Source organism: Mesitornis unicolor, unplaced genomic scaffold, assembly GCF_000695765.1.
Source record: "Mesitornis unicolor isolate BGI_N332 unplaced genomic scaffold, ASM69576v1 scaffold1054, whole genome shotgun sequence".
NCBI classification, from domain to species: Eukaryota; Metazoa; Chordata; class Aves; order Mesitornithiformes; family Mesitornithidae; genus Mesitornis; species Mesitornis unicolor.
The window spans coordinates 85,005-98,551 of NW_010180569.1; the positions used below are offsets into that span (position 1 = coordinate 85,005).

Consider the following 13,547-nt stretch of genomic DNA (forward strand, 5'->3'; position numbering starts at 1 on the left):
AACACTCAACACATCAGGCGGTGAAGGAAGTGTAACACATCTGCAGTGTGATCCAAAGGAAATAACAGCTTCCACTGAGATTATTACAAACGGCACAAAACAGTGACAAGTAAACAATGTACAACACATTGAACAATACTTCTTGAGAGTAAAGAGAAAAGGAAGCCGGATTATTTTTAACAAACCTGAGTGTAGTGGATGGTGAAGATAGCATGGGATCTGCTGCTGGCATTGTGAATATGTGTAGCTGCTGTGATTCTAGAAAGAAGAGTAAACCATTGAATTACAAAGGCTTATTTCGCTGTATTCAGGGAAAGCAAAATAACAAATACAGCGGATAGGTGAACATGAAAGAATGCAAAACTTGTAGAATATGGTAGGCTGTATTCTTGGATCTCATTACAGGGTTTTTGGCAGAGGACATGGAAGGGTGGAAAATATGGGCGAGTTAGAGGTGTTTTTGTTCACCAGCAGTACTCTGATGAAATACATTAAAGCAGCCTTATAGCTCAGGTGTAACACAGCAAAGGAGCACAGCCAGAGACAGCATCATACAGTTTATCCCCAAGACCACTGTACTGGCCTAGTACCTTTTTTATTTCTTAGTACTTCAAAGGGTCCAAAAGCTTCATACACCACTTCTGGGGCTCCCTTCACAGGCTGTTACAATAGTTCTACACTGTTAGAGTGTGGAGATTAGCTGGTCTATCAGTATGAGTACGCAAGGAATACTGCACTTCACTCATGTAGCACTTGTTTGCCTTTACCACATTGACAGATCAATCATCTGGCTCCAGCCCTCTGACTCTGGCTAGCAGGTACCAAGCACAGGATAGGGGGAAGCAGTGACACTCTCACTTTCTGTAGCACAAACTTTGAGAATTTCTGCTTTCTTTGTTGGTGCTTTTGTTAGACAAACCCAAAGACAGCAGGGTTTTGCTTAGGGCAGAAGCCAGGTCCCAGGTTTTTTCCTTTGTCACTCTCGCAGCTTGCTTTAAACATCAGCTATAAGTGCAGCCTTTAGCACCAGTTTTGCCAAGCTTACACTCAACAACAGCAGATGATTTCAGTAGTGCAGGCAAGGACTGTGAAACCACATTCTTGTTACGAGCCCAGCTGCAAGTACTGCAGAGAGCAGCTGCACTTAGAGAGCAGAGAGCTGCAGCTGTGCAAACTGCCGCAGGAGGCCAAATCCAGGACTCTCCTCTCTTACTGTTCTCTGCCTCCTACACCTCCACGGCTGTGTGAGCAGGGACTGCCGAAAGCTACAGGCAGTTTAGGGCATCATGGTTATAAGTGAGCCTAAGCTGAGGGAGGGGAAGAACATGAACCAGTCTTCAGATGCTGGAGGAGGCAAACAATTAGGTAAAGGGCAAAAGACAGCAAACAGCTCTACTATAGGCAGAGAATATAAGGGAACAGTGCTAAAACTGTTATAAAGCCAAAAAGAAGTACAAAGTGCCTCAGGATTTGGAGGAGGAAATGTTAGTACTCACTTCTCAGCTCTGACAATACACAGGGCAACTGAAGGGCAAGTTCCCATCTCAACTACTCACAACCCATGTGAGCATTTTTATGGGAGAATGTATGTTAATTTTCCATATATTCTATTTCATTGCCACATGGGTTGCACATTTTAATGTTTTAAACTGTTCTAATAATATCAACTAGATTCATTGGTTGTTTTGCTTTATACAGCATAAGGGCTACCTGTTTGGAAATTTGGAAATTTCTGTTTCCAGCATTTTAAAGATTTTATCCTTAAGCATTTGAGACTCAGTCTGGCAAAGTGTCACGAGAAAAAAACTAAACAAAACAAAAAACCAAAGAGCAGAACTGAAAGTTACAACAAAAATAACAATTGCATGTTGAAAATCATTATTTGTTCATTTTAAAATGGACAGGTAAAGCCAGAGCAGGGCTGGAAATGGCCTGATAAAACATACTGGTAGGAAAACTGCCTTTGGTAAACTGTGTTTGTTGTTAGTACAGGAGCTGCCCTCTCCCCCAGGAAAGGCACCACCCCTGTTGAAGGGGAGCTTCCCCTCTTATCTTTCCTGCATAGTCAGACCTGAAGCCACCATGCTGCACCTGCTCTTCTACTGCCTCCAGCCATACGTGCAATTGCAACCTGTTCCCAACCCTCCTTCCCCTAATGTCTTGCTCATATTCATTTGGCAGCATATCCCAGACTGCAGATGTTCTCAATTAGCTTGTTTGCATTTATAATGTGCTAACACATACTCTGCAGAATATCTCATAAAAATAAAGACTATCGGTAAATAGGAGTTTCCTGTATATTCCAAATAAGCTTTTGAAAAGTCACCCAGAAGTTGCTTGGTTTCGTGCGACTGACAAAGTCTGAAACTTCAGCATCGCACAAACTCACACACTATTGAACCTCTGATTTTATTTTCTCTACATCTTCTATTTCCTTAACAATGAGACACCTGTAGGATTACAGCACTGGAAAAACTGGAATTTTGTTATTAATCTGAAAGTGTCTCTTCTTACCATAGAGTTGCATCTATTGATCACTACAAGCAGAAGCAGCAAAACTTAATCCTGCTGTATAGTCTATGTTTTTGTGATAATGCATCTTACTTTTTATTTACTTCCCAGCATCACTGATATTCTAAAATGTCAACTTCTTTTAAGTGGAGTTTTGGAAGCGTGATTTGTATTTGGAGAATCCTTTCACATATAACTCTTCTCAGCTGTGTTGATATCAGAGGCTCCCTGATGAAAAAGTGAAAAAGTGTCTTGACTAATAAGAGCTGAAATCATTGGCTTCACTGCTGTGCCACTTCCACAGTTCCCTTGTAGCAAAAACACATGTGATGTGGACTAAGAATTAAAAAAAAAAAAACCCACAAAAAACTTATAAAAATTAAAACAAATTATTATAAAATGAATACTTCTAGAAAATAACTAAGAATACACTATATTTTCAGCAGTTTTAAATCACTAGTTCCACTAAGTGAGTTGAAAGCTATAAAGTCAAAACAAACACACATGATTTGGACTAAGAATTTAAAAAAAACCCACAAAAAACTTATAAAAAACAAAACAAATTATTATAAAATGAATACTTATAGAAAATAAATAAAAATACACTATATTTTCAGCAGTTTTAAATCACTAGTTCCACTAAGTGAGTTGAAAGCTATAAAGTCAAAAGTGTCATGAGCAAGTGGAGGAGAAAAATGAAAGTTTAGAGCAAAACATTTTCCTGGCATGCATTTTTATCCCAGCCAGGTGGTTGAATTTTGTGGGTATGTCAGCATGGGATCAGTTTGGAAGAAACATATTCATGAGTGTTTGTAGCTCTTATTGTGGGTAATGGGAGGATACGTAACAACCTATCTGTATGTCAGGTGCAGGATCAGAAAATCTGACATCCTGTCTCAACAAAGCATTGGCAACACTGTCAGCAAATTAAACATCAATTAAATCAACACATGGTAAAAGAAGTGTTAAATAAACATGGAGCTGGTTTGTTTCATAAAATACCTTTTAGCTATCCCTTCTTCTAGAAGTTCTACAACTTGCTTGTAGTCTGTAACTAAATGTTGAGTCAATCCTGCCAAAGATTTAAAAAGAGTTAAGTGCATATTTTCCTCAGGAAGCTGCAGCCCATTTACCCAACATCAGGAGCACAAGGATGTTCTGCTGGGATGCCAGTCTGTTTTACAAGCAGTCTCCCACCTAGAGTAACTATTTTTTTAAAAAAGACCCCAATTTTATTTTTTAAAAAGAAAATAAAAAAATATAGTCCATCCTTCAGATGCAATGACTTCTGTATAAAAAAATGCCTTGTACCTTCAAAGTATAGACATTTTTCCAACAATGGTATTTAAAAACCAGTATAACCAAAACTCCACAAGAAATTTTCAGCTATGTCACTACTATCAATCAGGTACAGATCCTGTAAGCAGCTTTTTGCCACTGCCTCTGGATAATGGCTCTGCTCACGCTGCTAACAGAATGAGGAAATGTGCCCTGTGAATATTTACCATTTACTTAACTAGGCTTGTCTGTCACTTAGCAGACTTTACACTCTTTTCTCCCCAGAGGATACTCAAATAATGATAGGAAACATCTGGCCTTTTTCTGTCTTCTGCTTTCAGCTTCCTTTTTTTTAAATTTTATGTTTAAGGGAGAAACAACCCGCTGAAACCAAACCAAGTGAAAGCAGCACTGCATTGCAGAGCCTGCTGTCAGTGGTGGCTGTGAGCAGCAGGGCCCCGGTGGAGGGCAGTGTGCTGCTGTGCTGCAATGCTGCTGCCAGGTCCTTGCAAAAGGCAAACTCCAGCAGACACATAAAATTAACCTCAACAAGCTTGTCTTTCACATAAATCCAGTTTTATATGTCTTGTTTTCATTTTATGGTGAGGATTAGTTACCATTTGTACTGAAGTGACTCCTAAAAAACCACCTGAGTTGTGATGCAGGTCTTTGGCATACAATACCTAAACGAAACACTCCTGTGCAGGATGCTTTATCTCAGAGCTGGAATCCTGGGCTACTTCCTCCCCCCGTACTAACATAGGTTTGGTTTGTTTTATTGCAAGCCACAAAAGTGTGGATGAAGGCAGAATGCTAAACAATGTGATTTATTTGGATAAAATAATTCATCTACTGCTAGAATGTGAGTCAAGATGAATACAAAATTCAAGAAGACTGAAATAAGTACTTCTGACATCGTTAGAGAAAGTCTGTCCTTACATGGTAACAGCTTGCTTAACTTTAAATGAAAGCAAAATCTAAGCCAAAGATGGGTATTTATTTTATGTTTTAATAACTGATACAAAGAGAGAGAGAAAGAAAAGAATTTTGGAACACCCACACTTAAAAAACCCCCTCACTGTAGCGTGCGGGCATGCACACTCACACACACAGAGTACAGGATGATTTCCAAACAAAAGCATTGCTTCTGCTCTCTAGTGTCCCTTTACAATACATTAATTCCAGAAGTCATCACATTTTCCATTTGAGAAAGAGGCCCATTATTTTTCCAACAGCGCTAGGATCTTCAAAGCTCAGAATATGGAAACTATCATACATTGTTTTCCCAGACCCTTTTTCAGGGTCTTATTTAACTGAATAAAAATCCAGTCGTAAAATGGAGGCATGGAAGAAATTCTTACCTACCTACATTTCCATACATACTGAAGTAGCGAATCTAGCACAGAGTTCAAAACATTTAGCTTTTCAGTAAGGTAAATGAAATATTGTATATATAGTTAGAAAAGAAATTACAAAGTGTTTTGTCTGTTGAATGCTGGAAAAAGAAAGGTCATTTTCAAGCCCCATAGAAAGATCAAAAATATTTGCTCGTCTAGAAATCTGCCTTGGAGTAAGGAAGGATCTCCCCTAGAAATCTGTCTCAAAGTAACAAAATAGATTGCATCATTTCCTCATTTAAGAGAGGCCGATTCCTTAACAGTGCAACCATCTGTGAGGGAGAAGTTTGAAACGATTCCAACCCAAAGCACTGAAACACTTTCAGCATTTTAAAGGCTACAATCTCACAGCCTTTACGTGGAAAAATGATGGGCTGGAAACTGTTCTGCTTTGTGTTCAGAGCTGGGACTTCCTGCCCGGACTTGCAAATGGAAAACACACTGTCCAGAGCACCTCAGCTTGCTTAAAGGGCTTAAGTTTTCTGATTTTCCTCTCTGTCTGTTCTTCACCCAGTGCTAACTGTACTCTGGATATCACTGACACCAACCACACAACTGCAAAACTAATGGTACACTGGGGAGCTCCTGATCAAAGTTGCTGACGGCTTGCAAGAAGTGTGATGCAAGTACCGATGTTAGTGCTTGACATACTGGATCTGTGGGGAATCATGGACAATTTCTGAGCTTTGCCGACGTTCACCATGTCCTGTTTTTACTGCGATACAATTTTAGAGTCAGTTTTCTGTTGAGGAAAACTCTGCAACATTCTATTTCATGGGAACAAAGTGATAAAACTTTGTTATAGGTTTCAGCTAAAGCTGGGATGTGATGCTCAAGGTCTTTAGCAGTCCTGAGGTGCAGAGGCTGGGGGAAGCAGAAATCCAGGGGAGCTGACCCGAAGCTGACCTATTAATACTATTCCATACCATAAACATCACATTCACTATAATGTGGGGAGTTTGCTGGGGATGGCCCTTCTTCTTCTTCCTCCTTTTTCCCCTTCTTCATGGCTGACATCTCGAGAGGGACTTGTTTACCATCCTAACCCTGAGGCCTACTGCCCCACAATATTGGCTGAGTATAACTCTGTGTATTTTATATTATCACTGTTATTAATATTAGTTTGTTATTGTTATTGTTATTATTTTGCTAACTATATATCTATTTCAACCCACAAACCTCCTTTCCTTTTCTTGACCCCCCTCCCAGGTGGGGAGGAGGCATTGGGTGACAGAGCAACTGTGTAAACCATGACACACCGTTTTTATTTCTCCCATGAAGGAAATTGCCTGGAAGGGGAACGCAACACAAGCTCCTCTTCCAGTAAGCTCTCTCATAATTCTGATCTCAACCATCTAGCTATTGGTAACAACATTCTTGCGCTGTGATCCTGCACAGAGAGACTACAAATAAAACTGCACAAGGAAGGCCCTCATTACAGAGATCAGCAATTGCTGATTTCAGCAATGTATTACTGGAGTTGAGAAGGGCATTTTGTAATTTTGTACCAGTGTTGTGAACCACTTCATTGTCTTGAATTTGATGTCATTAAAATTAAGCTGGTTGTACTCTCACCTGCATTCAAAAGACCTCTGGACTTTCTCACTGCTGATTATTTTTGATGTGAACTAATGAGTGCACTTCCAAAAGGAGCTATGCAATCACAGCTTCTTTATTAGTCACTCTCTCCAAAAGACACCAGGGTTGTCTCAAGTAAAGCAAATTGTTACAGTTCTTATTTGCGCAAACTGTCCATAAGCAAAACTCTTTATTAATATACACTCTTATACACATATCCTAAAAAAAGAACTATGTCATCTGACTGCTGCCCTAAGCCACTGACTCATCAGCCTGAAATCACGTCTGTTCGCATGCCCTCACAATAGCATCTAATTACACCCATGATGCCTTGAGCAATTACTTCAGTTTTCATGCATGTGATCAGTTTTTCTAAAAATGCGAATCACATTTATCACTAAAATTTTTCTTACAGACATTAACACGATGATTTTTGGAGGCTGTCATAAGATGCAGATGGAGAGAATCTTCTAAAATATTCATACTGGATTTATAAACATGGCCAAAGCTGGCAAATACCGTCTAGGTTAATCTTTTTCCATTATCCTTTCCTCTTATTTTACAAAATCTAAACTACTGGGAATTTTTATGGCATATTTCAGAACTCTAGCATAAAATTGTTCCATTTAAAATTTTCAGTTGTGTCTAAGTTTATTATTCAAAAGGGATAAAATTAAATTTCAAAAAACCCAAGCAAACAACGACAACAAAAACACCCCTCCCACAAACAAACAAAACAAGCCCAGAGAAACAAGAACTGGAAAAAAGTGACAGATTCGGCCTCAAAGGTTCCAGAAGAAGACAAATTAGTGACAAAAGGCAAGCCAGCCCATTGGCAGAAGCTATAAATTCATTTTCTTTTAAAACAAGGAAACTCCATTACATGCAGCCAAGGAATCACTGGAGACATAAGGCCTGAGAAAAGGGATGGAAATTGCCACGGAAGGAAGCAGTTTAAAGACGTTTTCTTGTGTGGTGAATGAGCAGCTGCTAAAAGAAAATAATTACTATCTGTACTTCACCAACAATGAAGTTCTCCAATAAGAAGCAGGTAGAAAGGGAATCTTGGAAAGACCTCAATAAAGGCCAAATGTCTATGAATGTGCTTTTCAAAGAATGATAAGGTTGCCATACTAATGAGACCATCAATTCATCTGTTTTCCAACTCTCCTTAAACAGGATGCTGATGTGCTGGGAAAGCACAGCTGAATAACCAGAATGTTAGATAGACCCTTGTGTATAGGACCGTGCAAATTCAACATTTCCCACGTAGTTATTTCCAGTTTTGAGAGCAGAAATTGGTAACAACCGTCAGTTCCTAGATGTGCTATGACCGATACTGAAGGTGCCCAGGCAATGAGAGCTGGCAATTCCAGGCTCCATTCAATCACAGTCAAGTCACCCTGTCTGTTGTCACATCTTGCCTTAATCTCTGAAGTGAGGATAACAATCTGATGTGTAACAACGTTATAAAGAAAAAGAGAGGGAGAAAAGCAAACCAGGAAGAAACAAGGAATTAACGAAACAGAGACAAGAACCGTATCTAAAAGCCAGAACAAATCAGTGTTTGATATCATGTGACAGGACCAATACAAATCTGTGTGGTATGCATTTTGCATACTAAATGTATACCTCTCAGGTGTTACTACCCACTTGGTGGCCAGCCAAGCAGCTGCAAAGTCAGCAATACCAGAGGCAATTTTGAAATTCTGCCCGCTAGATAAAAGGCACAATGAAAAGGAAACGTATGCATTTACTTTCTAAACAAACTCACTAATTTTTGCAACTTGCATCAGTTTGGAAAAGGCTCTTCCTTCTGACCTCCACTGTAAAGCTGCTCTGTATGATGTTGTACTGGTGCACGGATTTTGAGGGACATGCCTTTTGTCAGTTGTTGGTCAGATGCAGGACAATGTAGCAGGCAAACTTTACATCCGGAGCTACTCAATTTACAAAGTAGCAATGGCCAACCTCCAATTTAAAGCTATACAAGACTCTAAAGTGAAGGCACCGATCTAAAGTGAAAAGGAACTGGAAGAACAAAAACAATGAGAAAGTAGATAAGAGCTCAAATAAGCAAGACAGCTGGAACAGGAAAAAAACCCCCATGTTGTTGGTTTGTTTTGTCTGTTCTGTCACCTGATTTGAAGGCTGTGATTCACTAGAAGACACAAAGCCACCTGAAGGGCTGCTGTTGCAAGTGTGAATTAAAGTGTCTGATGTTTCCAATTGGATAATACACCTACATTACCCATCCTGTGCTTTTTCAGATTAACGAAGAAAAATTAATCTTAATGGGTGCACATCGGGGGAGAGAATTGCTTCTCATGACCTGGCCTGCAACATCAAACAGTTGAGTTCATCTACTTTTTAATCATTATTATTTTATATATATACTGCTGCAAGAACTGAAACAGGTATGGAGGGACCTTAGGCTGGTCTGTACAACCTATTTAGAGCTGATGTTGGTATATTTCTTGATCAAGTTAAGATTTCTGTAAAACAAAAGAAAGTAAAACAGCATAGCTCACACACGTCCTGTGCCTGGAATGACAAACAGAAATGTGCAGGACACCCAGCCAGTAGGATAATAGAGGCGAAGTGTTCAGTGAATTACACGTGTTCATATTAACAACCAGAATGTCTGAGGAAAGTGACTCTTCAAGAGTAGAGGCAATTAGAATCACGCCAGGAACATATGCAAAGATACATACAGACCTTATACACGTTTACTTGAAATTCAGATGTGAAGCCCACTCTCACCTTGTACGTATGGTCCTGTTTCGGGGTGTTCTCGGACTCGAAGCGTGTAAGGTTTCTTTCGGTCTGATTGTTTTAACAAATCTCGGACACGCTCATTATAGATTTCAAGAAAACTGGAAAGCAAAAAAACCTGAATGTTAAATGAACACGATTAAAACCAAACCAAAGCAAAAGAATAAGCATAAAAAAAATTGAATGTTAAATGAACACAATTAAAACCAAACCAAAGCAAAAGAATAAGCACATATTTGCACAATGTAGCTACCTGAATCTTACATATATCTTTCAAGATAAAGTTAATGAATTCATTTTCATTATCCCTGTTACTGCACCTTCCCACGCACAACGAAAAGACTCACAGTAGCACATGCCAAGAAGCAAGAGATATTCAATATTTTATTTTAAAATTCTCAAAATATGCTTTTTTAACACTACTGAGTTCAAATCCCCAAATTTACAAACATAATGCTTCATTAGATCAATGGGAATGGTGAGTAAGAATGGGTTGTAGGATTATGGCTCAAATTTAAGAGTTAAACAAACAGTAAGTAATGTTTTAAATTTAAGAGTTAAACAAACAGTAAGACATTTTTTAAATGCACTCCTATTTCAGCTCTCCATACAAAAGAGAACAGACCAAAGTACTATACTGAGATGGAAAACTAAACAAAACACTTTCTTCTCATTCCTCTGTGTTCTCTCTCTTGTCCCAAAATTACTATCATCTGAGAAAACAGGAACAAAATAAACTAGCCTTTACTTTGTTTAATTACAGGAATAAGTTGTTGAAAGCATTCATAGCATTGCCTGAAACAGTGACACACTTACCTGACCTTTACTCTGCAAGATGCTGTCTGGTCTGAGTAATCATCGTTCCTTGAAAAGAGGCCCTGCACAAACCAGACGTTTATGTAAATTTTAAATCCATCAAGAAAGTCTAACTGCTTAAAGAAATGCAAGTGAAATAAAAAGTAAGTACCTCACATATACGAGGTGTCAACCCCATGGATGCCTTGAAATAAAAAGCAAGAAATTAAACCATGTACATGTGATCACTCCTGCAAAACTTATTTTTAAATAAAAGCCAAGCTATAAGAGAAGGACAGAATCATAGTGCAACATTAAAGTAATGACTGTATGGTGGATTACAACACAAACCGCCTTGGAGTGTAGTTCAGAAGAGCATGGCAATGCTCTACTGCTCCAGCTGAAGCATCCTGCCTGTGAAACACTGCAGGAGATCGTGTGCTCTGTAATGTCAGCTGTCTTAGCTTCACTGCAAATCTATTTATAGCAAAAGTCACTTTAGAGTGATGTATAAGGTGCTGATGAGAAGTTTAGAGGCTTGGGTTAAATCTAAGAGCTGTTTGATGTAAAGATACTGGGCATGCCTCTGTCAGAAGTGTTGCAGTCTAGATGAAACCAGGCCAACACTGAAACTAGCTTCACTGGTCATTAAGATTTTGTTTTTTCCATATTCTGACTTTTATTTCTTTATTCTATTCTACAGGCTTGGAACAGCTTTATGTTCTAGATTTACAAATGTGGTCTCTCAGAGAGAATGGGATATGGACTGCTAACAGTACCCAAACTAGCTGATAAATCACTGAAGGAAGCACTGCTACCCAAGCACTGAAGGAACGGTGTGTTTTTGTGTGATCAACTCTTCTTGTGACATGATTGCTCAACACTTTAGTGAAGTGTTGTCAACACACCCCAAGTGAGACTCAGGCTTAGGTGGAATCTGTTTGCTGAGGAGCATGAGAGGCTTTTAGAAGGCACACTTGAAATGGTGTCAGGGAGAAAAAACTCCAGGCTCATCAAGTGGACCACTGTGGACAAAAGCTCAGCTTGTACCAAACACTTGTTTCTTCCTAGCTTTGAACAGTGTTTCACAGTGAATACGTGTTATTAAATATCAGATCAAATTAGGATTCCACTGGAGAAAGAAAACACTTTATAAGCCAGAAATTTCTTAGAAACACTATACCTGGAGATTTTCTTGGAAATAATCTTGATTTCAAGCCGTGGTGATTCTGAATTGCTAAGATATTTGCAAAATAATGTAATATAAATATTCTAGTTCATCACCTATTAACCCCAATTTTAACAATTCTTCAGGCTTTCATGGAGCTAAGCTTGGTTTAGAATAAAATGAATGGAGAACCAGGTCATGATTTAACAAAATCCTATTTCTGATGTCTGTGGGGAAAAGAAAATCTTAAAAATCCAAACTTTTCCAAAGCATAAACAATAGCAGAACAGTCTTTTTCTTACCTTCAGGATCTGAACAAATTTTACCCATATTTAACCTTAAAAATTGAATCCCTTGGGTGTAGGAAATGGTGGTGCACTCAGACAAACAGTTAAATACAATTTTTCTTTTTTAGGGGCCTGTTTCAACAACAGCCAAGAATATTTATGGATAGAGACCAAATTCCCTTGTGCTGAAGCAGAATGCGGGGAATCCTCAAATGACCCCATCAACCTGAGTACCAAGATTAAAATGTACTTTAAGTGGTTCCTGGTAGACAAGAATCTTAAAATAAATCAGCTTGTGCAGACATCATTCAAACACATTTAAAAACTGGAAGCAAGTGTTAGTTTCCACCAGCCAAAGGATAACTTCACAGAATCACAGAATTCCAGACCGTTAGGGATTGGAAGGGACCTCCAAAGCTCATCCAGTCCAATCCCCCTGCCGGAGCAGGAACACCCAGATGAGGTTACACAGGAAGGCGTCCAGGCGGGTTTTGAATGTCTGCAGAGAAGGAGACTCCACAACCTCTCTGGGCAGCCTGGGCCAGGGCTCTGTCACCCTCACTGAGAAGAAGTTTCTTCTCAAATTGAAGTGGAACCTCCTGTGTTCCAGCTTGTGCCCATTACCCCTTGTCCTATCATTGTTTGTCACCAAGAAGAGCCTGGCTCCATCCTCGTGACACTCACCCTTTAAATATTTATAAACATGAATGAGGTCTCCCCTCAGTCTCCTCTTCTGCAAACTAAAGAGCACCAGCTCCCTCAGCCGCTCCTCATAAGGGAGATGCTCCACTCCCTTAATCATCTTTGTAGATAACTTGTGCAATACATCAATGTCCAAACAGGTAGTTAAGCCTGTCACAAAAGTATCCCTGTGAATTGTATCCAGTTTTATTTGTGAAAGTAATTTAATCTCAGCATAGCTCAGACTGCCAAAAAATTCTATGAGAATGAATACTTTGCATTATCTTGAGCTATATGTTTCTAAAAACCAGAACTACTCAGGGGTATAGATTTTTTTTGGTTCTCTAACATGGCAATAAGATTCATACATAGTAAATGAAGGTTATCTAAAAGCAATATTGCAACTACACCATATATTCCACATACACCATATTTTCTAGAATTTTTAGCTGATGCTACATTATTTACATATATTATATATTTACACGCATTTTACATATATCAATACCAAATAAGAAATGTACAAGCATTCTGCTCAACACGCACCATAATCACAGTTTAAAAATAAGTAATGTTTCTGCTGGACATCCTGCGCTCAAGCCCAAGTGTAAAATGAATGGTGTAACTCACAGGTGTTCCCATCATTGTGTAGGTCTTTCCTGAACCTGTCTGTCCATATGCAAAGAGGCAGATGTTGTATCCTCTGAATGCACCCGACAACACAGAAGTGCCAAGGTCCTGGAACACCTGAAAAGACGAAAAGAAACAAAACAGTCCATGAATAATATGCCTTTTTATAAAGATTCTGCCTTACTTGCAGATCTTGCAGCTTTAACAACTCCATGGCAACAAGGATCTTCACAGTATTTGTCTTTTTAATTTATCAGACACAACACTAAGTGCCCAGCATTCACCTATTAGCTCTTCCTCCAGATGTTGGTATGCCAAGCACAGTGCTGACACCAAGCAGTAGTGTTTAATTGTGCTTCGCTGCCTGCTATCTCTTATTTTATACTTAGACTGTATGAATTCTTGAGGAACTCCCCCACCCCAAGATTTACATTCCTCAGTATAAAT

At 39.1% G+C, this 13,547-nt stretch overlaps 1 protein-coding gene across 1 annotated transcript in view; it reads right to left on the reverse strand.

The window, feature by feature from the left end:
* STARD9 (StAR-related lipid transfer (START) domain containing 9) overlaps positions 1–13,314 on the reverse strand; it is a 63,019-nt gene extending 49,705 nt beyond the window's left edge. Inside the window, exons 1-7 of the mRNA XM_010183103.1 lie at positions 13,285–13,314; positions 13,101–13,217; positions 10,507–10,539; positions 10,356–10,417; positions 9,528–9,640; positions 3,514–3,583; positions 186–258 (exon numbers count right to left, since the gene is read on the reverse strand). Coding sequence (XP_010181405.1) covers positions 186–258; positions 3,514–3,583; positions 9,528–9,640; positions 10,356–10,417; positions 10,507–10,539; positions 13,101–13,217; positions 13,285–13,314 — 498 coding nt within the window. The remainder of the gene's footprint in view (positions 1–185; positions 259–3,513; positions 3,584–9,527; positions 9,641–10,355; positions 10,418–10,506; positions 10,540–13,100; positions 13,218–13,284) is intronic.
* Between the last annotated feature and the right edge of the window lie 233 nt (positions 13,315–13,547).